The sequence below is a fragment of the Xiphophorus hellerii genome, chromosome 6, assembly GCF_003331165.1.
Source record: "Xiphophorus hellerii strain 12219 chromosome 6, Xiphophorus_hellerii-4.1, whole genome shotgun sequence".
NCBI lineage: Eukaryota > Metazoa > Chordata > Actinopteri > Cyprinodontiformes > Poeciliidae > Xiphophorus > Xiphophorus hellerii.
This window is the reverse complement of record NC_045677.1, coordinates 30,383,488-30,410,340: the sequence shown is the minus strand read 5'-3', so window position 1 is coordinate 30,410,340 and position 26,853 is coordinate 30,383,488. Positions and strand designations below refer to the sequence as shown.

General features: G+C 46.8%; 3 protein-coding genes and 1 long non-coding RNA gene across 8 annotated transcripts; 2 read left to right on the top strand and 2 right to left on the bottom strand.

The window, feature by feature from the left end:
• Window positions 1–82: 82 nt before the first annotated feature.
• wdr33 (WD repeat domain 33) lies at window positions 83–17,456 on the top strand. Of its 2 annotated transcripts, XM_032565199.1 has the most exons (22): window positions 83–311; window positions 1,679–1,897; window positions 1,969–2,037; window positions 2,258–2,362; window positions 2,439–2,534; window positions 3,888–4,039; window positions 5,150–5,247; window positions 5,321–5,447; window positions 5,520–5,674; window positions 5,803–5,881; window positions 5,992–6,102; window positions 6,202–6,296; window positions 6,373–6,459; window positions 6,546–6,685; window positions 6,761–6,916; window positions 7,310–7,671; window positions 7,831–7,882; window positions 7,955–8,012; window positions 8,090–8,372; window positions 8,444–8,583; window positions 8,685–8,834; window positions 17,129–17,456. In XM_032565199.1, the coding sequence occupies exons 2-22, from the start codon at window positions 1,694–1,696 to the stop codon at window positions 17,269–17,271; spliced, it is 2,862 nt and encodes a 953-aa protein (XP_032421090.1). In that variant the 5' UTR covers window positions 83–311; window positions 1,679–1,693; the 3' UTR covers window positions 17,272–17,456. The 2 variants fall into 2 exon arrangements, with proteins under 2 accessions (XP_032421090.1, XP_032421089.1); XM_032565198.1 differs by having other exon boundaries at window positions 7,310–7,882.
• On the bottom strand, window positions 14,076–15,992 carry LOC116721462 (uncharacterized). The gene is made up of 2 exons (XR_004339606.1): window positions 15,905–15,992; window positions 14,076–15,817 (listed from the first exon to the last, which is right to left on the bottom strand). It is a non-coding gene; the product is annotated as an uncharacterized LOC116721462 (long non-coding RNA).
• A 623-nt stretch (window positions 17,457–18,079) lies between the features above and the next one.
• sft2d3 (SFT2 domain containing 3) lies at window positions 18,080–19,093 on the bottom strand. The gene has a single exon (XM_032565200.1). It carries the CDS (start codon window positions 18,919–18,921, stop codon window positions 18,271–18,273), a length of 651 nt encoding a protein of 216 aa, XP_032421091.1. The 5' UTR covers window positions 18,922–19,093; the 3' UTR covers window positions 18,080–18,270.
• On the top strand, window positions 18,705–21,453 carry LOC116721461 (dual specificity protein phosphatase 18). Of its 4 annotated transcripts, XM_032565205.1 has the most exons (3): window positions 19,992–20,466; window positions 20,619–21,194; window positions 21,237–21,453. In XM_032565205.1, exons 2-3 carry the CDS (start codon window positions 20,670–20,672, stop codon window positions 21,315–21,317), a joined length of 606 nt encoding a protein of 201 aa, XP_032421096.1. In that variant the 5' UTR covers window positions 19,992–20,466; window positions 20,619–20,669; the 3' UTR covers window positions 21,318–21,453. The 4 variants fall into 4 exon arrangements, with proteins under 4 accessions (XP_032421093.1, XP_032421096.1, XP_032421094.1 ...); XM_032565202.1 differs by lacking the exon at window positions 19,992–20,466 and adding an exon at window positions 18,705–18,812 and having other exon boundaries at window positions 20,619–21,453; XM_032565203.1 differs by having other exon boundaries at window positions 19,992–20,372; window positions 20,619–21,453.
• The last annotated feature ends 5,400 nt before the right edge of the window (window positions 21,454–26,853 follow it).

The window sequence follows — 26,853 nt, the reverse complement described above, 5'->3', positions numbered from 1 at the left end:
TTGGTTAAAATGGCTGAGCCACACAAAACTCAGTTTCCCTTTATCCTTTGCTGGATGATGCAGAAGCAAAATCCCGCCCGTTGCGCAGGTTTCCCAGCATGCCTTTCATCGGGCCGAGAAGAAGAGGCGTCATGATGCAGTCCGCTGGCGGTTAACGTGATAAATCTGTTCATATTAGGTGATCAATCTGCTGGTTTTGGGGAAGGATTCTGTGCACCATCTGCCGGTGAAGGCTGAGCTCCTCATGGTTCTCCAGAACCGGCCTCCAGGAGAACCCAGTCTGTTGATGACAGCCAGCTAGCTGATTGTTGGTGAGTTTCTGCCGGAACCGCCGTCGCCATTAAAGATGCTCATATGGCTGAAACGGGTCAGTACTGAACCGAGAAGCGGTATTTAAAACCTCGGAACCTACAGGGACCCAGTGGTTTGTTGTGGCTTCATCTGGAGGGATCTACTAGGGGAACATCCGCGGATTCCTGCAGTCCCTGCGCCCGGTTAGGCTGTTAGCTGCTGCGGCTAACCCTCTTGGCATCAGCGCTGCTAGGTTCGGTTAAAGATCGGGGCTCCAGAACCGGGACCCAGGCATTAAATATCAGACACAGAGAAGCAGAACCAGGCATTAAGCTTCACCTCAGCACAGTTTTACCTCTAAACGCTTAAACCCTGGAGCAGAAAAGCTAATACTGGGGTTGAAGCTGCTAGCTGCTGCTAACGGCCGCTGCTGGTTAACACCAAATGAGCCCAAAGCAGGGAAGTTTAAAATAATAATAAAATTATATTTATAATTCTCTTTACATGTAAAGCTCAACGTGCTACCGAATTACAATAAAAACATGAATCCACGTAAAATCAAACAGCAATACGTTTAAACAGCAGAGGCTGGAGGAGAGAAGCTGTGGGGTCATTAGTAACAGGGTTCACCCGGAAGCACTAGTGGATTGACCTCTGCCCCCCTCCCGTTCAAGCACTCGGCATTTCCACAGTGAGTGGGTGAATTCAGGCGTAATATAGTTCAGTTAGATTACACAGCCGGACTTACTTTCACAGGTACTTTCCCTAAAAACAAAGTTTTGGGTAAATAAACTCCGGCAGGAAAATGAATCACTGAAAGGTAAAAGGACAGGAGCAGGTCAGCAAACGGGCGCATCTCAGGCGACAACATAAAGGTTGCACATAATTACCAGAATAAAAATTAATATCAATAAATCCACATTATAAATGGGTTCTCTGCGTTCCCAGCATCGGCTGCTAAATATAGCAAGAACGTTGGTGAGTTGGCAACAGCTGTTGACTATTGATAATTGAAAATGTGCAACATGACCTGGTGGGCGGAGCTAAAAGTCAACTTTCAGAAGAGGCCGAGAGGCTCCGCCCAGCTCACGGTGGAGTTGCTATTGGTGGTTCGATTTCCTGTCCGTTGTTTGTTTGCGTCCCTGAACAAAAAATTCATCCACCTTGCCTGCTGGTGTTGGGGTCAGAGGGGCTGATGGTGCAAAAATGTGCAGCCTGTTTTCTGTGAGCCTGTTGGGGCAGCTGCAGCTACAATCCAGTAGCTATCATCCATCATCAGCATGTGAATGAGGCCTTTGAGGTTTCAATTGGAGATTTAAATGGTTTTATAAATAAAGTGGAATATTATTATTATAATCTGCCTGCTGTGGTCCCGTCTGTGCTGCAGGTTAAGCTGGTCACCATGGCGACAGACGTGGGCTCGCCGCAGCGGTTCTTCCACATGCCGCGTTTCCAGCACCAGGCGCCGCGACAGGTGTTCTACAAGCGGCCCGACTTCGCGCAGCAGCAGGCCATGCAGCAGCTCACCTTCGACGGGAAGCGCATGAGGAAGGCCGTCAACCGCAAGACCATCGACTACAACCCGTCCGTCATCAGATACCTGGAGGTACCTGACCTCAGAACCGCCTCCGGCCCGCCACGTTGCCCGTTAACCCGGCTGTGTCCGTCTCCTTTCAGAACCGCCTGTGGCAGCGCGACCACCGGGACTTCAGGGCCATCCAACCCGACGCCGGCTGCTACAACGACGTGAGTCACACCGCACCGGGTCGGAACCGGACCAAGACCTGACAGCAAACCGACCGGAACCTGACCATTATTGACTGGAACCTGGCCTGAACTAGACCATAACTGGCCCCGGGCCTTGCCTCAACCCGACCAGAACCCGACCGAAACTTGACCAGAATCCGACTGCAACCTGACCACAACTGACCAGAACCGGGCCCTAACCGCACTGTGTGTTCTGCAGCTGGTTCCTCCTCTGGGAATGCTCAACAACCCGATGAATGCTGTCACCACCAAGTTTGTCCGGACCTCTACCAACAAAGTCAAGTGTCCCGTCTTCGTCATCAGGGTGAGAGGCCGCCGTTCTGCCGCATCACTTCCTGTCTGCGTTTGAGTCTAACGGGTTGTCCTGGTTCTGTCTGCAGTGGACCCCTGAGGGCCGCCGGCTGGTGACCGGGGCCTCCAGTGGAGAGTTCACCCTGTGGAACGGACTCACCTTCAACTTTGAGACCATCCTACAGGTAAAGCTCCACGGACCCAGGTTCTGGTCGCTCCGACGGAACCGGACTGGACTTGGCTTTTGTTGATCCAAACCTCCTCCAGAACCTTTGGTTAGGCCAGGCCGAAAAAGGTTGGCCCCTGTGGCCCGTAGAGAGTAAACCGTTCCCAGCTTTGGGCTGCCAGCACAGCGCCTGTTACTGCTAGATTGTAAATCTCTGAATAGACTAAAGATCTGCTGCTGCTGGATCAACCTTCTGGTTCCAGAACCAGACATGGAGAAGCAGCATTCAGCTTCTATGCACCACAAATCTGGAACAAACGTCCAGAAAACTGAAAACAACCGAAACCCTGAGCTCCTTTAAATCGAGGCTAAACCCAGCTGGTTGAGTTGATTAATAATTAATGAAACATTGACCAACAGATTTGATGCGTCTGGATTATTTTAACGATGACCAGATGTGACGTCTTATTGGTTTTCACAACTGTTGACTATATGATGATGATTTTATGTTTTCATGATGGAACGAGCTTTGAACTGCCTTGGTGCTGAAATGTGCCATTTGATTGATTGTTAGCCGCTATAGCTAATGAGTCATGTCAACACAACCAGATTGCTCTGATGCAGCATGAGCAGGAATCTGTCACAACAGTTATAATAGACTATCGGGATTCAACACCAAAAAACAAACATTTCCCACAAACAACATCCAGACTGTTGCGGTTTCATGTCTTCAGGCTTGATGTTTATTAAGAAGTGATCATCTGAACACGGCGGCGGTAGATTAACTTAATGGAAACATCTGATGATCTGTCGTTAGTGTCAAACCGCAGCAGCTAGCATACCTCACACTTTCGCAATACATTTTTTAATTTAAACTTTTTATTGACCTGTTATTTATCTAGCTATCTTTCTGTCTGTCTGTCTCTCTCTATATTATAACCCTCCAATTTAATTTTGCTATTATAATTATTCTATAACACCCTTAGATATTGTATTTGTGTGTATCTTGTTCTCTTCTGTGTTTTGTTGTCATCCTGTGTATTTCATATTTCTTCAATAAGTGAACAGAGGAAGTGGAGCAAACTTCAAAATAAGAGCACGAATGTAAATGTAACAACTTGAAGAATTCTAAAGCAAAACTTCAACACAGATTTTCTAACTGATAGTTTATAAAACAGCCAAGTAATTTAGTGTGTACTGATGTAATTTAAACAAAAATTAATTTAGGGGAATCTAAATATGCTAAACGTTTTCAAAGTTAGCTAAACTGCTAAGCTGAAAATGAGCTCTGCTCTCTATCCATCTCAGTTCTCACCACTGTGTGGAAGGTAGCAGCTGACCTCTGACCTCCTGACCCCTCTTGTGTGTGCAGGCCCATGACAGCCCGGTGCGGGCCATGACCTGGTCCCACAACGACATGTGGATGCTGACGGCGGACCACAGCGGCTACGTCAAGTACTGGCAGTCCAACATGAACAACGTCAAGATGTTCCAGGCTCACAAGGAGGCCATTAGAGAAGCCAGGTTTGCTCCCAGTCTCTCTGCCACCCCCATGTTCTGGTTCGGTTCTGACGCTGCAGCGATCTGCTGTTGGATCTGTGCATCATGAGCCGTGTGTGTTCTGAATAAAATCATCCTGTTTCTACGTTGGGCCGGCCCGTTGATCGATAAAGTTCTGGTCCGTGACCCAGCAGCAGCTGCTTGAATCCAAGTGAAGCGCTCCCTTCCTTAACAGTGGAACTACGTCTCCCATGATGCAGCTGGACAGAAGCTCCGCCCCCTAGGTGCCATCACAAACTTTTAACCAGGTTCTAATGGGTCCAAACGGTTCTGACTGATCAGAACCAGGCTGATGAAACCTACATGTTGAGCAGAAAGACATCTGAAGGTTTCTGCTGGTTCTGAATCCCTGACCCAGGTCGGTTCTGAAATCCAGACCTTCTGAACCCATTGGACCGGTTCTGGTTACAGTTTCACATGTTTTAGTCCAGGTTCTCCAGAACCACCAGCCGGATCTGTCTGCTGGTTCTGTTGGACTCTTCTCGGCTTGGTAGCAGTAGAACCCGCTCCAGGTCAGAACCTGCCATTTTCAAACCCAGAACCGGTCCAGTTAACGACAGCCGGCTCTAACGGGCCCGTTGGTTAATCGCCATGGAAATGGCTTCAGATGAAGGACCCAGCTCTGAACCGGGTCGCAGACGATACCCGGTTGAACAGAACCAGACCTGCAGTTGTCCCTGAGCTGCTTCAGGAACCGAGAAAAACAGGAAGTCGGGTCGGTTCTGGAACCAGGATGTGACCCGGTGGTTTGTCATGCAGGACCCAGAACCAGTCAGATGTTCTGTTAACCAACTGGGCCGGGTCAGTTCCGATGGTTTCCTTCAGAGGTCGTGATGATCCAACTGGGTCAGAACCTTCAGCACATCCAGAACTGCAGGGTTCGGTTCTACTGACTGAAAAGGATCCAGATCTCTGCAGAGGTTCATCTACACAACTGGACCAGAACCACAGGTTCTGATTGGAAGACTGGTTGTGACGGATGTAAAGCTGGTCCAGAACCGGCTCTGGACCGGCTTTAAGGTCCACCAGAACCGGTCCAGCTGTGTGACTCCTCTTCCTCCTCTTCGTCCTCAGCTTCTCTCCCACCGACAACAAGTTCGCCACCTGCTCCGATGACGGCACCGTCCGGATCTGGGACTTCCTGCGCTGCCACGAGGAGCGGATCCTTCGAGGTACCGGTTCCGGATCCGTCAGAACTGTTCCGGACCGCAGCAGAACCTCTGACGGTGTGCTGTGGTTGTGCAGGTCACGGCGCCGACGTGAAGTGCGTGGACTGGCACCCCACCAAGGGGCTGGTGGTGTCTGGCAGCAAGGACAGCCAGCAGCCCATCAAGTTCTGGGACCCCAAGACGGGTCAGAGCCTGGCCACGCTGTGAGTACCACGCCCGTCAGAACCCAACCGCGGTGCCCGCAGAACCTCACCGCCACACCTCTCCCTCCCCAGCCACGCCCATAAGAACACGGTGATGGAGGTGAAGTGGAACCTGAACGGGAACTGGCTGCTGACGGCGTCCCGCGACCATCTCTGCAAACTCTTCGACATCCGGAACCTGAAGGAGGAGCTGCAGGTATTCCGGGGCCACAAGAAGGAGGCCACAGGTGAGGAGGCACCTGGACTGGTACCAGGACCGGTTCCCCTGAGCCTGAGTCATTCAGGTCAACCAAAGAAGCAGACCTGCAGATTGGTCTACAACCGTGACCTCTGACCTCTACTGTTGTGTCCTCAGCGGTCGCCTGGCACCCGGTCCATGAGGGTTTGTTCGCCAGCGGAGGCTCCGACGGGTCACTGCTGTTCTGGCATGCCGGGTAAGAAGCTGATCAGAACCAGACAGTGTCGGTATGGGCCATGTTGGTACTGTGAACTGGTGACCCGGTACCGTGTTGGTACTGTGACCCGGTACTGTGACTCTCTGCAGGGTGGAGAAGGAGGTGGGCGGCATGGAGATGGCCCATGAAGGGATGATCTGGAGTCTCGCCTGGCACCCTCTGGGTCACATCCTGTGTTCTGGTTCCAACGACCACACCAGGTATACATCCGTACTGGTACCGGTACATGACCCGCACAGAACCAGGCAGGAACTCCACATGCTGTTTCTGGTTAACGCTCATCTGGTTCTGTTCTACAGTAAGTTCTGGACCAGGAACCGACCCGGAGACAAGATGAGAGACCGGTACAACCTGAACCTGCTTCCCGGGATGTCGGAGGACGGCGTGGAGTACGGTAAGCTGCAGAGGCCAAGCAGAACCAGAATCTCTGGGTCTCAGTATCTGCAACAGAAAGTTCTGTTTGTGTCCAGATGATGTGGAACCCAACAGCCTGGCCACCATTCCTGGGATGGGCATCCCGGAGCAGCTGAAGGCGGCCATGGAGCAGGAGCAGAGCAGTAAGTTCTGGTGGACCAGACCGGAGTGACAGTCTCAGTGTTCCTCTGAGGTCTCAGGTGTTCCTCTGGCGCTGCCCCACCTGCAGGTAAAGAGGCGGCTGCCGAGGTGGAGATGTCCATCCCTGGACTGGACTGGGGCATGGACGAGGTGATGGGCCGGGACTCCAAGAAGGTTCCTCAGAAGAAGGTTCCGTACGCCAAACCGATCCCGGCGCAGTTCCAGCAGGTACGCGCCGCTCCTGACCCGGAGGAGGTGATGTCATGTAACCGTGGTGACCGACTGTCGGATGTCTGCCTGCAGGCTTGGGCGGAGAACAAAGTTCCCATGATGCCCCCGTCTGCAGATCTGTCAAAGGACCGGAACCTGGAGCAGAAGGTGGAGGGGAAGAAGAAGACCCAGGCGGAGCTGGAGCAGGAGATGGCGGCGCTGCAGTACACCAACCCCCACCTGCTGGAGGTAAACACCAAGTCTACCAGAACGGATCAGAACCAGCTCTGGGCTTTAGCAGAACCAGAACCAGTCCACCATCAGAGGCCAACAGAATCTCATTAGCATTAGCAGCTCCGAATCTGTCCAGGCCGTTCCTCTCCTGAAGGATTTTAGATCAGAATGGAAGATTAGATCTATAGATCCGTAATTTATTCGTCCATCTTGATCCAGAGTGAAACTAGATCTACGTTAGAAGGCCGTGGTGCCGACCTTCAGCGGGTCGGAGTGAGTCTGCAGTGCTAACAGAGGCTAAGCTAGCATTAGCGGCTAGCTTCAGGCTATCAGAGTAAATCAGGCGGATTCAGAACCAGCAAAGGTTCTAGGATCCAGCAGTTCTGACTTGGTTCTGTTTGTCTGCAGCAAATGAAGATGAGCCAGATGAACTCGGATGGGAACATGGGCCCCCCCCAGGGACCGGGCTCCATGCCCCCCTTTCCGGGCCCCGGGGGGCCGGGCCCTCCTGGTCAGCAGGGCTACGCTCCAAACATGCCTCACCAGCAGATGGCGCCCCCAATGGGCCCCGCAGGGATGCAACAGCCCTTTATGCAGCCTGGACAGATGGGACCTCCTTCTGGACCCCCATCTCATCAGGGTCCCCCTCAAGGCATGATGGGCCCCTCAGACATGCAAGAACCACAGAGACATCCTGGCCCGCCGAGACACATGGGCCCCCCAGGACCTCATGGGATGGGGCCCAGAGGCATGCAGGGGCCCCCTGGTGGGATGATGGGGCATCCTCCTCGAGGAATTGGTTTAAGGGACCCTCAGGGGCCCCCGCCCCAAGGGAACATGATGGTTCCCCAGGGCCAAATGCAGGGTGGAATGATGGGGCCCCCACCCAGGACACATGGCAACATGCCTAACAACTATGGGATGGGCAACATACAGGGGTCCCAAGGAGGCATGCAGGGGCCCCCGTACATGCAGCACCAGGTGAGTGGGGGCTGTGGTGGGGCCCATCTGGCTGCAGGTCTGCATGCAAACTAACGCCTTTTGTATCTGCAGGGCCAGAACTCGGGACCCATGATGCATGGGATGGGGCCCCCGGGGCCCAACAGCAAAGGTCAGTAGATGTGGGGTCCCTCAGGAGTCTTTACCAGATGTTTGTGTTCCTCATGGTGGCGTCTCTTGTTTTCCCAGGAGACCATAGAGGGCCGCCCCCGAACCACCACATGGGTCCCACAGACCGGCAGGGGCCCGGAGGCCCGGGGGGCCCAGACCAAGGCTCTTACTGGGGAGACGGCCAGCAGGGCCGGAGGGGCCCCCAGGATGGAGGACAGGACTTCCACAGCCGGGGGGAGGACAGCTGGAGGCCGGGGTACCAGGGGGGGGGCCACCGAGGGGGTGGGCACCGGGGGGGCGGGGCCTGGGGCTCCGACGACCGCTTCGGTGCGGGGGACTTCAGAGGACGGCGGGACGACAGGTGGGCGAGCCTCGTCTGTGTGGGTGAGGCTGGTTCTGACCCGTTCTGACCCGTTCTGGCTCCTGTTGCAGGTTCCGAGGGGGCGGGGCGGGCCGAGGGGGGCGGGGCTACAGCGAGGACTATGGCGGCCAGGAGGAGGGCTTTGACGGCGGCGAGGAGGTCGGCCGAGGCTGGGAGTCCGGGGGCCGAGGGAGGCCCCCCCGAGGAGCAGGTGAGGGGTCGAAGGGCGGTGCCAGTGATGGGGGGCGGGGCCAGTGACGTCTGAAGGGACGGCCGTCTGTCACGCTGACTCTCGTCTCCTCCTGTCCTCAGGCCATGACGGGTTTCGGGACGACGGTTCGTCTCCGGGGGGGCGGGAGCGTCCCTCGTCCATGCAGGGGATGGACATGGCGTCCCTGCCGCCCCGGAAGCGTCCCTGGCAGGACGGCCCCGGGACCGGGGACCACGAGGCTCCAGAAGGAGGTCAGTGAGTCATGACTTTCAGTTAAAGGGCCATGTCGTACAAAATCCACTTTTGTAGCCCTTCAATAATAATTTTTGTACTTTGAGTGTCTAAGAATGCAAAAATGTCTCAGTTCTCTGTGAAATGCTAAACAAGGTCATAACCTTTTCTCATCAGTTTTGTGAGGCCACCATTTTGTTCCCTCGCAGTGATTGTGTAGTCAAAGTCTTGGGTTGTAGCGCGTTTCAACCCAAACCGTTCCCCACTCCGCTTCTTCCAGGGATCTGGCTACTTTTGGTTTTCTTGTAAATGTTCCCACATCAGAGGGGAAATAAATCTGTTGTTTGAGCTCCAGCAGAACGGAGAGGAATTTTCTGACAGACTTCATCTGATCGACGGTCGATTCCTTCTCTCTGTGGAAGCGCGAAGCTGCTAATAACGCTAAAGTCACAGCAAAGCTAATTTTAGACATGAATGCTGTGTTGGAATGACGTCCTGGCCATTGGTCAGCATTGAGCCTCCTGCTAGCGCTGTCTGCTAGCTGCTAGCGCTGTCTGCTAGCTGCTAGCGCTGTCTGCTAGCTGCTTCCTGGAGGATACAACTGTTCTGCATGCTTTGGATATAATTATTGGTTTTTGCTGTTTTTGTCTTGGGAAACAAAAATGATCCAGATGCATTCGGCGACGCCTTCATTGTGTCGAGGCTTAGTTTAATCTTCATATTGTGGAAGCATTGATGATGATGATGATGATAATTTATTTCAGACATTTAAATACAATACCTTATTACCAAAGATACAAACTCCTGCTCTGAGTCTGAAAAGGAGGATGATGAAGTTTGACTTGTATAATCAGAACCTTTTTCCATTCAGTAATTCTTAATATCAATAATCTTCCCATTTCCCGAATCCCTTAAATCTAAATAGTCCCTGAACCAGGTGAAAATAACACACACACTCACACACACTCTGTGCTGTAACTCCCTGTTGCTTCTCATAAAACCTTTTGGAGGTTTTTGTCCTCAGTGACGAGACGCTCGTTGTTTTCATGGTGGTTCGAACGTTTAAAGTTTCTCTGTAGTCAGATCCTCACTCTATCAGTAAACGATGTCTGGATATTTCTGGTAATAGTTTGTTTCTAGCTTTGTACATAAAGTTCAGTTTGAAACTCCACCAAATCAGTGAGTTTCAGAATAAGCGTCTCTAAATGAACTGTTGGTATGACGGTAGAAATCAGCCTTGTGGATTATTCCAAATGTCCACAAAGTAACTTAGACATGACAAAATGAGTGAACAGTGGAGAACAAGAAGGAGTTTAGAAATGTTCTAGAATTAGAGAGAACTGCAGTACTTTAGATTTTAATACTGAGGTTTCAGTAAGTCTCTCCACATTCACATGATGAATTATTTGTAAATCCTTATGTCCTTTACATTTCCCAAATAAACTAAACTTAGTTTTATCTAAGTTTAGTGATAATTTGATATCAAACCACTTTTTCAATTTACATAACTCTAAATTAATTTCTATCAGAAGCTGCTGTAAATTTTCACCTGTACAAAAAATGTTTGCATCATCTGCAAATAAAACAAAATGAAGTATTTTGGAGACCTTACATATAATCAGCTGTGGTCCCGATCCGGAGCCCTGGGGAACGCCGCCAGCGTCCAGCCAGACTGGAAATCACCATTTGGACAAATTGTTGCCTGTTGCTGAGATAACTTTTCATCCAGTGCAAAACTCCTCCTCTTAGACCAGGGGTCTCAAACTCCAGTCCTGGAGGGCCGCAGTCCTGCAACTTTTAGATGAGCCTCTGCTGCACCACAGCTGAAAAAAATAATCAGGTCATTAAGGCTCTGGAGAACTGATCTACACCAGGAGGAGGTCATTAAGTCATTTCATTCCAGTGTTTTGTTCCTGTGGCACATCTAAAAACTGCAGGACTGCGGCCCTCCAGGCCTGGAGTTTGAGACCCCTGTCTTAGACCAAAGCGCTGGAGTTTCCTGATGAGTATTTCATCATCAGTTGGATGAAATGCAGATTTTAAGTCGATGGAAACAGAAGCAGGTTGTGGATCTGAACCCAGACCGTCGCTCAGCGTCTCGTTGGTGTTTAATGAATCTTTCCAATCTGGAAACAAATAGCTTTTCCTAAATGTTGGAGGACAGTGGAAGTAAAACAGGCCTGTAATTTGTGAAATGATGTCATAGTTACATAGTGGGATGACTTTTGCAGTAAATATGCCAGTTTGCATTGACAGATTCCAGATATATGTTAGTGGCTGGATAATTTCTACAATCACCTTCTTTATTATTATCATGTCAATACCATCGCAGTCAGTCCACCTTTTATTGTTACAATTATTTACTATATCTATCATTTCTTTTCCTTCCACTGCTGTGAGAAACATGGAATCTGGATTTCTACTAACTAACGTATCATTTAGTGTTTCATGTGCTGTGGCCCCACACTTACAAAATACTTATTACAATTATGAACCATCTCTTCTATGTTATTAAGGTTTTTATTATTTGTAGTGTTGAGGAAAGCTGGTGTGCCTGGAGGTAGGCCTGTCACAATAGCAAATTATGCTGAACGATTAATTGTCTCAAAAATTATTGCGATAAACGATAATATTGTTTGAAGACCTTTTTACACTCATGTAATGGAAATGACGTAATAATGCAGGCGATTTCCTGCCAGAGATAAATACACTTTAATTTCAATAGAACACTAAATACTGGAACTGATAAACAAAAACAAAAATAAAATGGATTCTCAGTCTCCATTAACAAAAAATGTACTTGGAAAAAAACCTAAACAACATAAAACCAAAGTGGAAATAAATACTGCATTCAACCAAAAGAGTGCAGATTATGAAGTCTGCAGTCTAATTATTGCCTTTCAGTAATAATTAGATTTAAATAGAGAAAATGGGCACATCGACTACCTGATGCAATAGTTCACACTACATGATTTTTTGCTCCTATTTTTCCCCTTAAAACAATCTTAAAACGTTGGTCTTTCTAAGATTGTGTGGTGTGTTACGGTAGATCGTTGTTGCCGCTCCGATCTAAATCAGGGGTTTTCCCCGACTGGGAGAGTTAACGCTACCTGTTGAAAGTGACAGGCAGCCAATCAGAAAGCGCGGATTCCCCTCCGCCTTTCTGAGTGGAAATTACGGAGGGGAATCCCAAACAGCTGACACGGCACAACCCGAAGTCCAGCGGACATCGGAGATGATATGTGGAAACAACATTAATGTTTATTCAACATGCAAAGAATATAGAAATGACAAGAGGAAAAGTTGGAGCGAAATTGCTACTGCAGTTGATAAACCCGGTAACTTTTCAGCTGTTCTTCGTTAACGTGACGTAAATAGGTTATAATGATTTTCATTCAGTCAGGACTTTACGCTGACACTAGCCACATGCATTGCAGGTAGATTGTAGTAAAGCATTGATTAATGCCTGGTTTTAAAATTAGTTCACTGAACTTGTAGCCATTATTTTGTGCCCATTGTTGGACACCACATGGCCGGACCGAACCCGATCGAACCGTTATACCTAGGATTTCTGTCGGCCAATGTGTGGTCTGTCAGGTTTTGAAAATGGGCCGACAATCGGCCGCCAGCTCTAAGATTATGCAGGATAAGATAGTGCAGGCTGGGCTTTACACTAAGGAAATGAGGAAGGGGGGGTCAGTGGAGAGCACCGGAGTTGAGCCTTTTTCATTCAGTGTCATTAACAGAAAGAGAAAAAGGTCAGAAGAGGCGATAAAGCCGATAATTAAAATGACATCGATAGTTTTAATTTATCGAGACAGGCCTACCTGGAGACTTTCCTAATGACAGTTTAAAATATTCCAGATACCTTTAATATTTTATTTATCATTTTTATAACCTTGTTATGCTCTCCGTAAAGTAGCAGTTAATTTATTCTTATATTTCTTGTATGTATTTTCAGCCTCCGTTGATTTATGCTTTATGAAATCTCTGCATAGTTTTTTTCTAGTCCCTTTGTGATCCATGGAGCTTCTGAATATTTATTTTTATGAATAAACTTTCTGTTGGGACCATTTTTCTCATATGATTTAAAAATATTCAGACAATAATCATATGCTTCCAGTTTTAATTCTTTAAATGTTTTAATAGATTCTTCAGTCTTTAATTTTTTAGAAGTTGGATTAAACTTGTCTGTCATGTGGCAGTTAAAACAGGTAAATGATCACTAATATCATTAACTAATAATCCATTTATTGTTGTAAATATATTATCTATTAATGTTGGCTGTGATTCTGCCAGGTCTTGTAATTTGAGGAAAATGCTCAGACTGTTTTAATAAACTCTTCAGTTGATTTGTGATCGTTTACAGATCAGTTTTAAAGTTGTTAATGTTATAGATTATATTAGGGCTGTTGTAAACAAATATTTTAGTAATCGAGTAATCTATTGATTAGTCTTACGATTAATCAAGTAATTGAATAAAAAAAAGATCAAATAAAACATTTGGTAAATCTAACATAGCAGCAGAGTCACTGTCAGATATCAACATCAACCCAGTTTTTCATATTTCTAAACTACAGAAAACTAACCTGTAACAATAACAGCTCACTGTCTGAGTTAACCTGAAGAAACGTTATAGAAGAATCTGAAATTATATTCAGTGTAATAATAAAGAGGCAGGCGGCTATTTGTGAGCAGGCTATTATTAAAAATGTCTAAACTCCAGCTTATTGTTTCTGTATTCATCTCCAGTCAGTTTAATAGATGAACTCTCACCTTGCCCAGACATTTATAGCTTTGTGTTCATGTTAGCAACGGGATTTGACTCCTTTTACCAGCTACGTGGCGCCATGACGCCTTTCGCCACCCGTTAGTGGCGACCAGGATGATATGAAATGTATTTTTTGGTTCGTCCGTAAAGCTACACTTGCGTTAATCATCTAATGTCTAATGCTCAGCCGCCTGCCGTGTTCAATCTATCCACTCACCTGCAGCTCTGAACCGCCACCAGGCAGCAGCTCCTGGAGGAGAAAAGCTGCTTATTGGTCCCTGGAAAACAATGAAAACGTTATCACCAATCAATAAAATCCTAAACTACTAAACCAGGCCGATATTGAAAACTGGACGTTATGCTGCTAACACTTAGCTTTGGTCAACAAGTCAGAGGAGGAAGTCAGAGCTCCGCGCAACACAAATAATGTCCCGGCCGAAACACGATGCGCTAAAGAATAAAACATAAATTAACGAAGCTTTGAGGCAGGTAAATTTTCCTGGAGGAATTTTAATAATCGAGGAACTGGAATCAGTCGAGGAATCGTTTCAGCCCCAGATAAAATCGACCTTTGCAGTTGTAGTTGTGTAAATAGATCCATATTAGAACCTGGAGCCCTACATATTCAACCAACAATTATATTTAATTTTTTTTCCATATATATTTCAGCTGTTATACCCTCAAAATGATCCTTTACCACTTTAGTCACATTTTCAAGCATGTTATATCTGAGACTCTGTCCACATGTGCAGCTGCTCCTCCACCAGCCTGCCCCTCTATTAATATTCAGAACCATCTAGTTCAGAATCAGCTGCCTTCTCAGCATTAATCCAGGTTTCAGAGATAGTTATCAAAGTCTTTGATGAGGTTAAAATTGCATGTGAGCTTCTGCTGTTGAAATGTATAATGGAAAATGTATCGTCTGCTTTAACTGTTGTATTGATGAGAAGAGCAGTTAATATTGTAGAAGTTATTTTCTGGATCCAAATCCTTTTCCTTGTCTTGACTTTTATATTCAGTAGTCAAATGTTTTCAGTTCCAGGTAGTCGACATTAGATGGAGGTGTTGATGTTGGATCCATATTTGATGAAGTCTTGTTTAATTGAGACATGGTGGTTGTGAGTCATGTGATCTCCTGGGTTCCTGATCGTCAGTCATTCAGTCGTTTTCATCCGGTTCCAGAACCGCTGCCTCCTCCGGAGCCGCATTCACTTCTTTCTCCATGCTGACTGGATCCGTTTCTCTTTCTCAGAACCCGGGTCTTTCTGGTGATGTCGGCGTTGTTCTTGGTCAGGTGCTCGTTAATAAAGACATCGCATCATTTCAGCCATCTTCCTTGTTTTAGCAAAGCAAACTTGTGTTTCCTCTTTGTGAATCTCGTGATGATGGCAAGTTCATCATCTTTTTCTTTCTTGGAAGCGGCACAGTCCGCCTCTGTCCCCGGGGTCCAGAGGAAAGAAGCCGCCCGTTTCTCCGTGGAGTCAAACATTTCAGCTGATGGTTCACTGGCCGGACCCGGTGCAGCCACCGCGCTGGCAAACAGTCCAGTGATGATGACTTCGTTTATCCTGTTTTATTGCTCCAAATCAGCCACTCGGTTCTGCAACACAGCGATCCGTTTGTCCTTTTCCTCATTAGAAAGTCTCAACGATGTTGTGTTGATGGCGCCGCATTGCTGCCACGTCCTCAGAGAGGAAGTCCAAGGATTTCTTAATGTCATCAAGATTGTCCAACGCTTGAATCTTTTCAGGTCCCATTCTCTTCCAACTCCACTTTTAGTTTTGATGTTGGTTTGCTTTGTTTTGTTTTTTTAAATCAAATTTGCAACAAGAGTGCAGACAGAACAAGCCTCATCATCAGGACGAAGCATTAATATAATGTAGTTATCTGACATGCATGGACTGTCGCTAAACTTCAGAGTGTAGGTAGTTTATATGGATGGGAGTAAATCCAGTAATGACATCACAGTGATGTGTTCATGTGACTGCGTGGTTCTGCTGGTTCCTGGTCCTGCTCTGGGTCCAACATGGTCGAGTCTTCCCTGGTTCACATCTTTAATAACTTTTGGAATAAAAAGTTTCTGTGCTCACGTCGCTGCTGTCCGTCGCCTGTGCGACCTGGAGGTGGCGCTGCGTGAAATGTCTCCTTCACATTCAAAAAGGCTGCAGCAAAACGACCGTCTGCCTCAGAACAGGAGGAACCAGGAACTCGGACCAACGCACTGCAGTTCTCCTGAACGGCAAAAAGCGTTTCAGGCATAAATGAACAACCAGCTGCTTTCCTCAACGCCCACAAAGGAAACCACTTCACCAGAACCACCTTGTGGGCTGTGACTCCCAGAGCATCGTCCACTCTGTGGGTCCAGACTCTGGCTTCACACCTGGATGCGTCTGGCCCCCAGCGGTACCATTCTGTGGTATCGCTGGGGGCGGTACCATTCTTTACCGCAGGTAAAGTCCTGCTAGTGACAGGACTTTACCTGTCACTAGCAGAAAATGAACAAAAGACAAAAACTAAATGCAGTTTTCTAAAATCAGACCTCTGACTCATCCCGGTGTAAAGCAACAGATAATTCAGAAACTGAAACAAAGTCTCAGAAAGTGGCTCTGCTGAGCATAAGATCAGCACCGGGACCGGGACCGGGACCAGGACCGGCTCTGAGCAGATTCAGAAATCCCTGACAGAAACAAAACAGAGCAGGAGGCGTCGCTACAATCCATCAGGATTTACTAAAATGTAGAAAAGTTTTCCTGCCAAAAATCAACTCTGATAAATCCAGATAAACGTCCAGATAGTGAGAAATGTGTCTGATTCAGCATGTTGGCCCAGCAGCACACAGTCCAGGACCTGATGGTCACCAGGGTGGGGTCAGGGTGGGGTCAGGGTCAGGGTTAGGGTTGGGGCCGCCGGTCGGTGTGAACGTTTCTCTGAGTGACGTCTGATCGCCTCATTTCATGACTTGGATTCGGATCTTTCTTGCAAAGTAAACATTTCATCGGAGCCGCTCTGCCTCATGGCCGTTGAGCCGTAACCATGGAGATGAGCTGGGAGATAACTGCCTCTCTAAGCGTTCACATATCCTCAGGTTCTGGTTCTGGACCCAGAACCAGACATTAGCAGCATTCAGCTTCTATGCACCACAAATCTGGAGCAAACAGAAAACTGAAACCCTGAGCTCCTTTAAGTCCAGCCTGAAACCAAACGTTGCTCTTCAGTCGATCCGTTTCAATTTAGTTCTGACTAAAAATCTCTGATCTTAAATTAGAAACACTCTGATTTGGTAAATGTTTTTCCAAACATGCTAATGCAGTTATGTATTTTTAAAAATTTCACAAATAGTCAAACCATTATATTCAGCACTTTCTTGCAAAATAAAAATAGAATTTGTAAAAGTTTCACGGCGTTTAATCTGATTGTTAATAACGAGGCCCTGTTTCTTTTATTGCATTAATTTCATAATTTTTCATCATTAATTTCTACTGAATTTTTGCAGGTTTGATCTGAATCTCAGGATTTTCTCTTCTTGTCTCTGTGTCTCCGCAGGCGGACGACCTCAGAGGGACGACGGCGGCTACGGCCCCCCGGGGCGGGGCGGGCGGGGCGGCTGGGGCCCAGGGGGGCCGGTGCTGAGGAGGGGGGGGCCGCCACCCAGAGGGGGGCCGAGGGCCGGCGGGCGGGGCCGGTAGGGCCGCTCACCGCCTCCAGACTGTTGGTCATGTGACCTGCCTCTTCCGGGGGCGTGGCCACTGGGAGGGCGTGGCCACCTGTCTGATGTAGAGACTCCATTTTGTTTCTGCAGCGTTTTCTAACAGATTTCTATGTGTTTGTGTTTTCACCGAACTGGACAATAAAGATTCACAGTTGAACTGCTGGCGGCGCGGCGCCCCCTGTGGGGCCCAAATAACGGGTTTGATTGGTCAGAATCAGACGGCAGGTTCTGGTTCTGACCCGCTGACTCCCTGTATTCATAATAAAAGAACCGGTCCACCTTAAATCCCAAACAGAGAACGAGCTGGATGGATTTCTGCTTCAACACCAGAACCAGAACCCGTCTGATGGCACAGGTTCTGGTTGGAGAATCCCAGAATTCCTATGGAGTCTGAAACGGTCCAATCGGACCGGCTCCCAGTGATGTCACTGTTTTCATTCCTTCATCTCCCACCAGGTTGTTTCGTTGATACGGAACCAGGAGGAACCCTGAGGTCCAGTTAACTAGTCCGGAACCAGAGTCTAGGTTTTTCATGTCTGTGTAGGAAGGTTCTAGAAGGTTCTGTTGGACTTTTCCATGTCAAAGTCAAAGAGTCTCATTTAGGTAAAATCTCAAACCATCCAGAACCATCCGGTACCAGGTGGTAAAAACCCAGTCAGCTTGTAGAACCTACGGTACAAGGAACGCAGGACAGGAAGCCAAAAGTGATGGCAGCATCAGAACCCCGTAACAAACCCCACCGCTGGGACCCAGTTAGGGAGTCCAGAACCAGTAAAGACCCAGTCTGCTGGTAGAACCTGTTTTATTAACAAAGCTACAACAACTCAGAACCAGAACCACCCCCCGGCCCCCCATCACAGTTTTTGGGTCAGTTTTTGTACTTTGGTCCTCGGAAGTCCAGATCCTCCTGGCAGTCAGCGCCCAGGGTTTAGTCCTGCAGAGGAAAGTCTCGATCCGCCTCTGGGTTCGGTTCCGCTCAGATCGACAGGGTTCTGCTGCTCACGGTCCTCTTGAGGACGGAGAAAGTCCAGCCGCCCAGAACCCGGATCCCAGCGCTGCCCCCGGGCAGCAGCGCCAGCAAGTAGCCCAGGATGAGCGCCACCTGCAGGCCGGCTCCCAGGGCCGTCAGCACGGTGCTGTGGAGGCCCAGGGCGGCGTAGAGCGTTCCGGCCAGGGCGGCCAGGTAGGCCGCGGCCCCGGGGGAGCGGTGCAGGCCGGCCAGCAGCCGGCTGGGCCCCCGCAGCGCCGCCACCGCCGCCACGGCGAAAAGCGAGCCCAGCGTCCAGAGCAGCGCGAACTTCCGGGCGTAGAGGAGCAGCAGCGGGGCGTAGAGGGCCGACAGCCCGAAGCACAGAGCCGACATGGCCGCGCAGAGCCCGAACCCCAGCAGGCGCTGCTTCCGGGTCACTCCGGGCAGGCACGGGTCCGGGTCGGCCGACCAGGGCCAGGAGGAGCCGGAGCCGCCGCCGGAGTTCTGCCCGGACCACGGACTGGACCACCGGCCGAACCAGCTGCCAGGTACCGCTTCCGGTTCGCCTACTTCCACCAAGGTGCTGGAGCTGGACTTGGTTCCGCTGCTTTTGGACTGGGTCAGATACTCCTGGAGCTGTCGGTTCAGTTCGGCCATGACGGTCGGGTTCGGGACTTCTTCTGGGGGGGGAGAGGGGTTCTGGTGGTGTGTGCTGCCTCTTCCGGTCAGAGGTAGAACTGCAAGAACAATCACTCAGCTCTGTGACCGGAACCGAACCTTCTGGTTCTGTGGAGCTAAAACAGTCTCATAATTCACAAATGCACAGGATGAGATCCACACTTGTAGTTTTTGATGCAAACATAAATATATCTTGGTTTCCAAGCCTGTGAGTTTCTGCATTTGTGTGAATTTTGAGACTCAATCCATAAATGTGTTTAATAAATGGTGTATCTGACAGGGTGACCATTAACCAATCAGATAGCTTCCTTGTTTCAGCCAATCACATGAACGAACCCCCGGTGGGGTAACCTTTGTTTTAGCCAATCACATCAACCCATTCCAGGAGCACTGTAGCCATGACGACGCTCGACAGCTTAAACCTCAGCCTGGTTTCTGGCTGCGACAGAAAAGCGGTAAGTGAAATATTTATCATATTAGCTGCTTATTCCTATGTTATGATTATCGTGAATCTCGTCCTGTGCATTTGTGAATTATGAGACTGTTGTAGCTCCATATGGTTCCTAGAGAATAACCATGTATAAAGTGACCGCTGCACTCAGGCGTAATGACGTAGCAGCGCGACAGAAGTCGCTAAATCCTAAACAGATTTCCAAGCATTTTTCCTATAAACCTCATTCAAACAGCTATCAGCTACATTTACTAGGAAATATCATTTTTAAAGTATTATTTTTATGAAGTATTGGATTGATACATGGTTCAGCATATTTAAATATTCTTAGTGGGGAATACAAAAGAGAATGGGAGTATAATATTCTGATATTGATGTATAAAGAGCATTTTATAAAGCAGTCGGTCATCATTTTTAAATATTTATTTAGTATATTATAGAGAAACAAAGGTGATTCAATATTAATTAATACTGTATAATATACATATTTACATGCTCATACATTATTTTTCATGTCTTCCAGCGGAGGAATCCATCGATGTGAACAAAAATATCCGGCAGTGCTGAGGCTTCTTCTGCTGCTTTGGTTTAGCCAAGATGGCCGCCGTGTTTCCTGCGGGTTTACTCTTTATGTCTGTCAATAAAACCCGCTTTTATTATTTTACTGAGATATTAAAGTCGGTCATGTGGTGCCTTCAGGAGCTCAACCTGCTGTAGAAAATCAGACCCAGGGGAACCCGGGCCTCATCCGGTTCCGCCTGATGTTCTGGACCGGGACCGTCCTACACATTGGACCCCAGGTTCGGGTTGTTCCGGGCTGGATGTCTGGTTTTATTTCAGTCCAAGTCATGTGACCCGAGGTCAAGCTTCAGCTGCTGGGTTATTAATAACCCTGCAGCTGATTGGCCGCCGGGCCGGGCCAGAACCTTGTAGGGTGACTGGGTCTCATTCTCAGTTCCGGTTCGGGACGCAGCGGCAGGTAAACCTGGATGTTCTGTTTCTATCGGAGCCTCTGGATCTCAGATCCCGCTTTAGAGGTGGATCGGAATTAAAACCAGAGGGGAAACGTTCAGGTTGGGATGTTATGAATATTACTTTCCTCACTTCCTGTTAAAGGGTCATCGCCTGTTTTCATGCATTAAAACCAGATTAGTGGCAGTAAAGTTTAAACTGAGCTGCTGGAGCGAAGGATCTCTAACTTCTGGCTTCCGGTTTCCTCCCTCAGCTCACCTGGAGTCACCTGTTGGTGCCTCGTGCGCCCTGCCAGGCGCTCCTGATGGCGCTCTCCCAGGTCACGCCCTCCCTGTTCCTGAGTGGGGCCGACGCTCCCCTGAACGGCGCTCTGATGTCACAGAAAGGCATCACGCTGATAGTGAACGCCACGCTAAGCCACGCCCTCCCCGCCCACCCGGGCGTGGAGTGTCTGCGCGTCCCCGTCTGCGACCTGCCCTGCGAACGCCTCGGCCTGCACTTCGACCGCGTGGCCGAGCGTATCCATGGCAACCGCGCCGGAGGCACGCTGGTGCATTGCGTCGCGGGGAGGAGCCGCTCGCCGGCGCTGGTCATGGCGTACCTGATGAGGTTCCGCGGCGCCACGCTGCGCCAGGCTCACCACCGCGTCCTGGAGAGCCGGCCCTGCATCCGCATCAACGCCGGGTTCTGGGAGCAGCTGCTGCAGTACGAGAGGAGGCTGTACGGCCGCAACACGGTCCGGGTGGAACCCGAGGGGCCAAGCCGGGCCGCTCCGCGGAGCAGCCAGTTGACCTCTGTACCCAGATCTCCTGTGATGTCACGCTCTCAGGTGATGATGTCACGCTCTCAGGTGATGATGTCACGCTCTCAGGTGATGATGTCACCACATAAATTAATAAGAGAATCTACAGTGTCATCAAAGAGCAACAGAACAATTTACAAACCGCTGTGAGTGGGCGGAGCTACATTACCTGGACAGGTGTGGAGCAGCTGTTCACCTGGCCAGCAGCCTGGACCACCAGAACCAGTCTGGGGACAGGAAGTGAGTCTGTTCTGTTTTGCTGCTGATCAATAAATGATTTCCACCAGAGCGTCTCCTTGCTGTTCCTCGCCACCACCAGCAGGGGGCATTGTGGCTTCAGGGAGGCGACCTGTAGAAACTGCACTTCCTGTTCCAGCTGCCCCCCCCAGCAGCTCGCCCTGGGCCAGCTGCCCCCACCAGCTGTCCCCACCAGCTGCTCCCCCTGGGCCAGCTGCCCCTTCAGCAGCTCGCCCTGGGCCAGCTGCCCCCTCACTGGGTTTTGCTTTTTATTGCATTTTTCTGCTTCCTGCTTTGAAGTGAATTATTATTTTATTATTTTTGTTTCTTTAAGAAAGTCCTGCCTGTTATTGCTGCTGATCTGATCCAGATAGTAACTCATCGCTCTCATCAGGCGTTTTCCCCCAGTCTTTGAAAACAGCAGTAATCAAACCACTGATAAAAAAGAACAATCTGGACAAATCACTAATGCAGAATTACAGGCCGACCTCTGACCTCTGACCTCCCATTCATGAGCAAAGTTATTGAAAAAGCTGTGTAAACAATTAACTAGCTTCCTAACGATAACCAACCGCTTTGACTCCTTCCAGTCTGGTTTCCATGGTCGCCACAGCACAGAGACTGGCCTAGTCAAAGTGTTCAATGACATCCATATAAATACGGACTGTGGCAGAACCACAGTGCTGGTTCTGTTGGACCTCAGTGTTGACCATGACATATTACTGAATCGACTGGAGAGTTGGGTCGGACTCTCCGGTCCAGTGCTTAACTGGTTTGAATCCTACATAAAGAACAGGGATTTCTTTGTTTCAATTGGAAACTTCTCATCAAAGAGGTCAAAGGTCACATGTGGGGTACCCCAAGGTTCAATCCTAGGACCCCTCTTATTCAATATTTATATGCTCCCACTAGCTCAGGTTATAACAGGAAATAATATTAGCTACCATAACTATGCAGATGACACACAGCTCTACATTACGATGTCACCAGGTGACCTTTGACCCCATCCAATCACTGAACAGATGCTTAGAACAGATAAATGTGTAGATGTGCCAAAACTTTCTCCAGCTGAACAGAAACAAAACTGAAGTTATTATTTTTGGACCTAAAGAGGAACAATCTAGAGCTATAGATCTAGAGTCATAGATCTAGAGTCATAGATCTAGAGTTATAGATCTAGAGTCGTAGATCTAGAGTCATAGATCTAGAGTTGTAGATCTAGAGTCATAGATCTAGAGTCATAGATCTAGAGTTATAGATCTAGAGTCAATGCACAGCTTCAGTTATTAAAACTGAAAACCAGCGATCAGCCCGAAACCTGGGAGTAGTGATGGACTCTGACCTGAACCTCCAGAGCCACATAAAGACAGTTACAAAGTCGGCCTTCTATCACCTGAAGAACATTTCCAGGATTAAAGGACTAATGTCTCAGCCAGATCTAGAGAAACTCATCCATGCCTTCATCTTCAGTCGTATTGATTATTGCAACAGCGTCTTCACAGGTCTGTCCAACAAATCAATCAAACAGCTGCAGCTGATCCAGAATGCTGCTGCTGGCGTTCTGACTAAAACCAGGAAGATAGAGCACATAACACCAGTTTTAAAGTCCCTCCACTGGCTCCCTGTAGCTCAAAGAATAGACTTTAAAATACTGTTGTTAGTTTATAAATCACTGAACGGCTTAGCACCACAATACATTAAAGATCTGCTGTTGTTGTATCAACCTTCCAGACCTCTCAGGTTCTGGTTCTGGTTCTGCTCTGCATCCCCAGAACCAGAACCAAACGAGGAGAAGCAGCTTTCAGCATCTATGCACCACGAATTTGGAACAAACTTCCAGAAAACTGTAAAACAGCTGAAACACTGACTTCTTTTAAATCTCAACTAAAAACCCACCTGTTTAGGATTGTATTTGAAATGTAATCAATTACAAATTTATTGATGGAACTTGACTTAATGCTGTGTTTTGATTATTGATTCTATGTTGCTTTGTGATTCTGTGTTTGATAAGATAAGATTTATTGTCATCAACAGATTACAGACTGAGATTTGCTCGACTCGAGTTAAGATGCAGGTTATGTGTATATACATAATATACAAAGATAAAGAAATAAATAGTACAAAAAGCACTTTGAAATGCCTTGCTGCTGAAATGTGCTATACAAATAAAATTTGATTGATTGATTGATTGATTGATTTACCAGGCCGACCCTGAAAAAGTTCTGGACCAGGTTCTGTCTGAGCTACCTTAACCCTTCCAGAACCAGGAGAATTTCCAGGTTGGAACTGGGTCCATCTGTTTCTCACTAGCATCTCCTCTTCTTCCTCCTGGTTCTGGACCGGTTGGTTCTGGATGTTCTCCGCCATCATCATCGTCCTGGAGGAGTTCCGGGTTGCCATGGCGATGGGTCTGTTATCTTCAGAGGAACTCTGATGTTTCATCATCCTGCAGGCCACGCCCCCTTTCTCTGGCTCTGCAGGGTGCGACCCGCCAACCAGAACCAGCAGAACCAGACTGATCCTGTCTCCAGAACCACCAGAGACAAACTCCATGTCCTCCAAGAACCTTTAGAACCTCTGAATATCTGAGAAGGTTCTAGAGACGAGTTCCTCTGAGGGTCCAGATAAGACAGACTGGAGACGTTCATCTGTGCCCAGTCAGAGACGTGGTATCCATGACAACATTAAGTTCTTTTGAGGGTCCACAAAGTTAAAGATGGCCGCAGCGTTTCAGGACCCATCAGGACCCATCAGGACCCATCAGGTTCAGTGGACCTGACTGTAATTAATGTCAGAATTTAAACCAACTCTTCGCTACAATCTGAGTGTATTTCTAAAATTTAACCCTCAATTAGTTAAAATCTTCTGGATTATTCTGGCCGTCATGATCCGATTTCAGCTCTTTGATGGTTAAATATGGTTAGAAGTTGATATGAGAGCAGAAACATTAAAAACTACCGGAGCACAAACACAGTCGGTTCTCAGATTCTGGCAGAGAGACGGAAATAAAGGAGCCGTGAAGTTTTTATTTTTTTTATTGCAAACAAAGAATATATAAGAACAACACAGAACATTAATAATTACAAACAGATACAACATAAATGGGCTTTACAGAACATGGAAGAATTATTTTACAATATCAAAATCAAACTGAAAATCAAAATCAAACTCCAGAGCTGCGGGTCTTTAAGGGCCGTTAGGATTTAATGGCTTTAGCATCGGAGCTGATTTTTAAGGATTCTATAGATATTAATAGAAGATAATAACATCTGGAAATTAGGGTTTTGTTGTAAATGTTTGGAGGTGTGAATATGATATTTATGATATGATATATACTGGATAAACGAGTCTAGATAAACCTTCAGCTTTGATTAATAATGAACGTCCTAAACGAGAGAGATCTCACTGGAGCCACAGATTAAATCTTTGTTCAACTATTTTAATTATGGGGTTAAAATTTTCTATTGATCTTATATTTTGATCTTTAATTATTGTGATTCCAAGATATTTAACTTTGTCTTTTATAGGAATGTTGAGGAATGTGCCTTTAAATGAGATTTAATGGAAAGTAATTCACATTTATTTAGATTTAGAGTTAAACCAGAAGCTCTGGAGAAGGTGTTGATGATTTCAATAGTTTTTTATTTCACATTTATTCTTTAAAAAAAGTGCAAATTACTGGGAAATTACAATATTTCTGTTTGCAACATTAATCCCTGTGATTTTTTCCTTGATTTTAACTGAAAGAATTTGCATGGCCAGAATGAATAGATGTGTGGAGACTGGACACCCTTATCTTTTCAAATCAAATCTTTTAGAGCAGCCAGGTGATCATTTTACAGATGCATTACAATTCCTATATAACATTTGACAACTTTTAATTAAGATTTGTCCGTATCCAAATACTTCTAATGCTTTAAATAAAAATGTATGTTCAACTGTGTCAAAATCTAGAAACGAGATCATCCCTCTATTAAATCTGAGTAATCTAGCAGATCCAAGATAATATTATTAGTTATATGTCTACCTGGTATGAATCCAGACTGAGTTTCATCAATAACTTCTTCAAGAGTATTCTGAATTTTTGTAGCAATACAACCTGCAATAATTGTAGTCATTGTGTAGTAATGTAATTGGTCAGGGTCAGGGTTGGGTTCAACCTGTGGTTTAGGGGTCAGTGTAATCAGACTTTGGGTCATTGTTGGAGGAACTGACCCAGAATCCAAACTTTCAAGATAAACTTGATGTAAAAATGGTGATAGCTGTTCTGAAAACTTTTTATAAAATTCTGCATTGAGGCCATCAGTGCCTGGTGATTTATTTAGTTTTAATTTATTGATGGACTTTTGGACGTCTTCAAGTGTAATCAAGGAATCACATTGTTTTTATTATTTTTACTAATTTGTTGCATTTTATTCAGAGTTAATAAATTGTGAGACAGTTTCATCAGAACATCTTGACTGATAAAGTTCTTGGAAAAAAGTTTCACAGTAAGAAGAGATTTGAACTTCACAGATATTATTATTGATTTGAAGTTTCATAATACTGTTAGATATTTGGTGTTTTTTTCTAATCTAAAAAAATAAGAAGAGTTTTTTCCTCCTAACCATTCCTGCCTCGATCTGATGTACGCTCCTTCAGCTTTGGAAATGTAAATATTGTCCAGGTTCAGTTGTAAATGGTTTAATCTGATCTTTTGTTCTTCAGATACATTTTCTGGCAGAACATTGTTCAATAAGATAATTTCTTTTATTACTTCTGATTCTACTTTCCTTTTTCTTTTAGAATCTCAGCTCCAGTTTTCAGAAACATTTTTTGAAGTTCATATTTTAGGAGTTCCCAATTTTTACTGAATTCCTTCTGACTGCAAACTGTATTCCAATACTTTATAATTATTTGTTTAATGTTTTCTTCCACCGTTTTCTTTTCTAACAGTGAAGAGTTGAGTTTCCAGTAAGCTGTAACTGTATTTTTTCCATACTGGTTTAATTGAGTTTTTCCAGTTAAAATAAGTTTGTGGTCTGATAACGGAGCTGGAAGAATCTCTGACTTCATTTCATCAGTTATTAAATCAGACAGCAGCCAGAAATCACTTCTTGATTTAAAGGAGCCTGTTTGGTTTTGCACATAAATTTAACTTTGGACTTATTTTTTTGTCTCCATTCATCAATCAGGCCAAAGGTTGACATAAAGTTTTCTAGAACTGTGTTTGGATTTGTATTAGCCTTTGGAGGAAATCTATCTAATGCTTCGTTAAGAGTCCCTACCAATAGTAATAATATTCATATGATATTTTCCACATAAGTAATTCACCCCGTTACTCCATCTATCATAAAGTTGCATATTTTCTGCTTTGGTATTGTACCCATATATAGAACCCAACAAAAAAATTCTTCATTTATTGATACAACTAATAAGACAAAATGTCCATATGTGTGGACATAATCCA

Bases quoted from the DNA above. Each gene is read 5' to 3' on its own strand.
- LOC116721461 (XM_032565202.1), top strand. From the start codon at position 20,670: ATGGCGCTCTCCCAGGTCACGCCCTCCCTGTTCCTGAGTGGGGCCGAC.
- wdr33 (XM_032565198.1), top strand. From the start codon at position 1,694: ATGGCGACAGACGTGGGCTCGCCGCAGCGGTTCTTCCACATGCCGCGT. The intron at 5,675-5,802 runs GTGAGGAGGCAC...TTGTGTCCTCAG, and splicing joins CCACAAGAAGGAGGCCACAG to CGGTCGCCTGGCACCCGGTC. The intron at 7,883-7,954 runs GTGAGTGGGGGC...TTGTATCTGCAG, and splicing joins CCCCGTACATGCAGCACCAG to GGCCAGAACTCGGGACCCAT.
- sft2d3 (XM_032565200.1), bottom strand. From the start codon at position 18,921: ATGGCCGAACTGAACCGACAGCTCCAGGAGTATCTGACCCAGTCCAAA.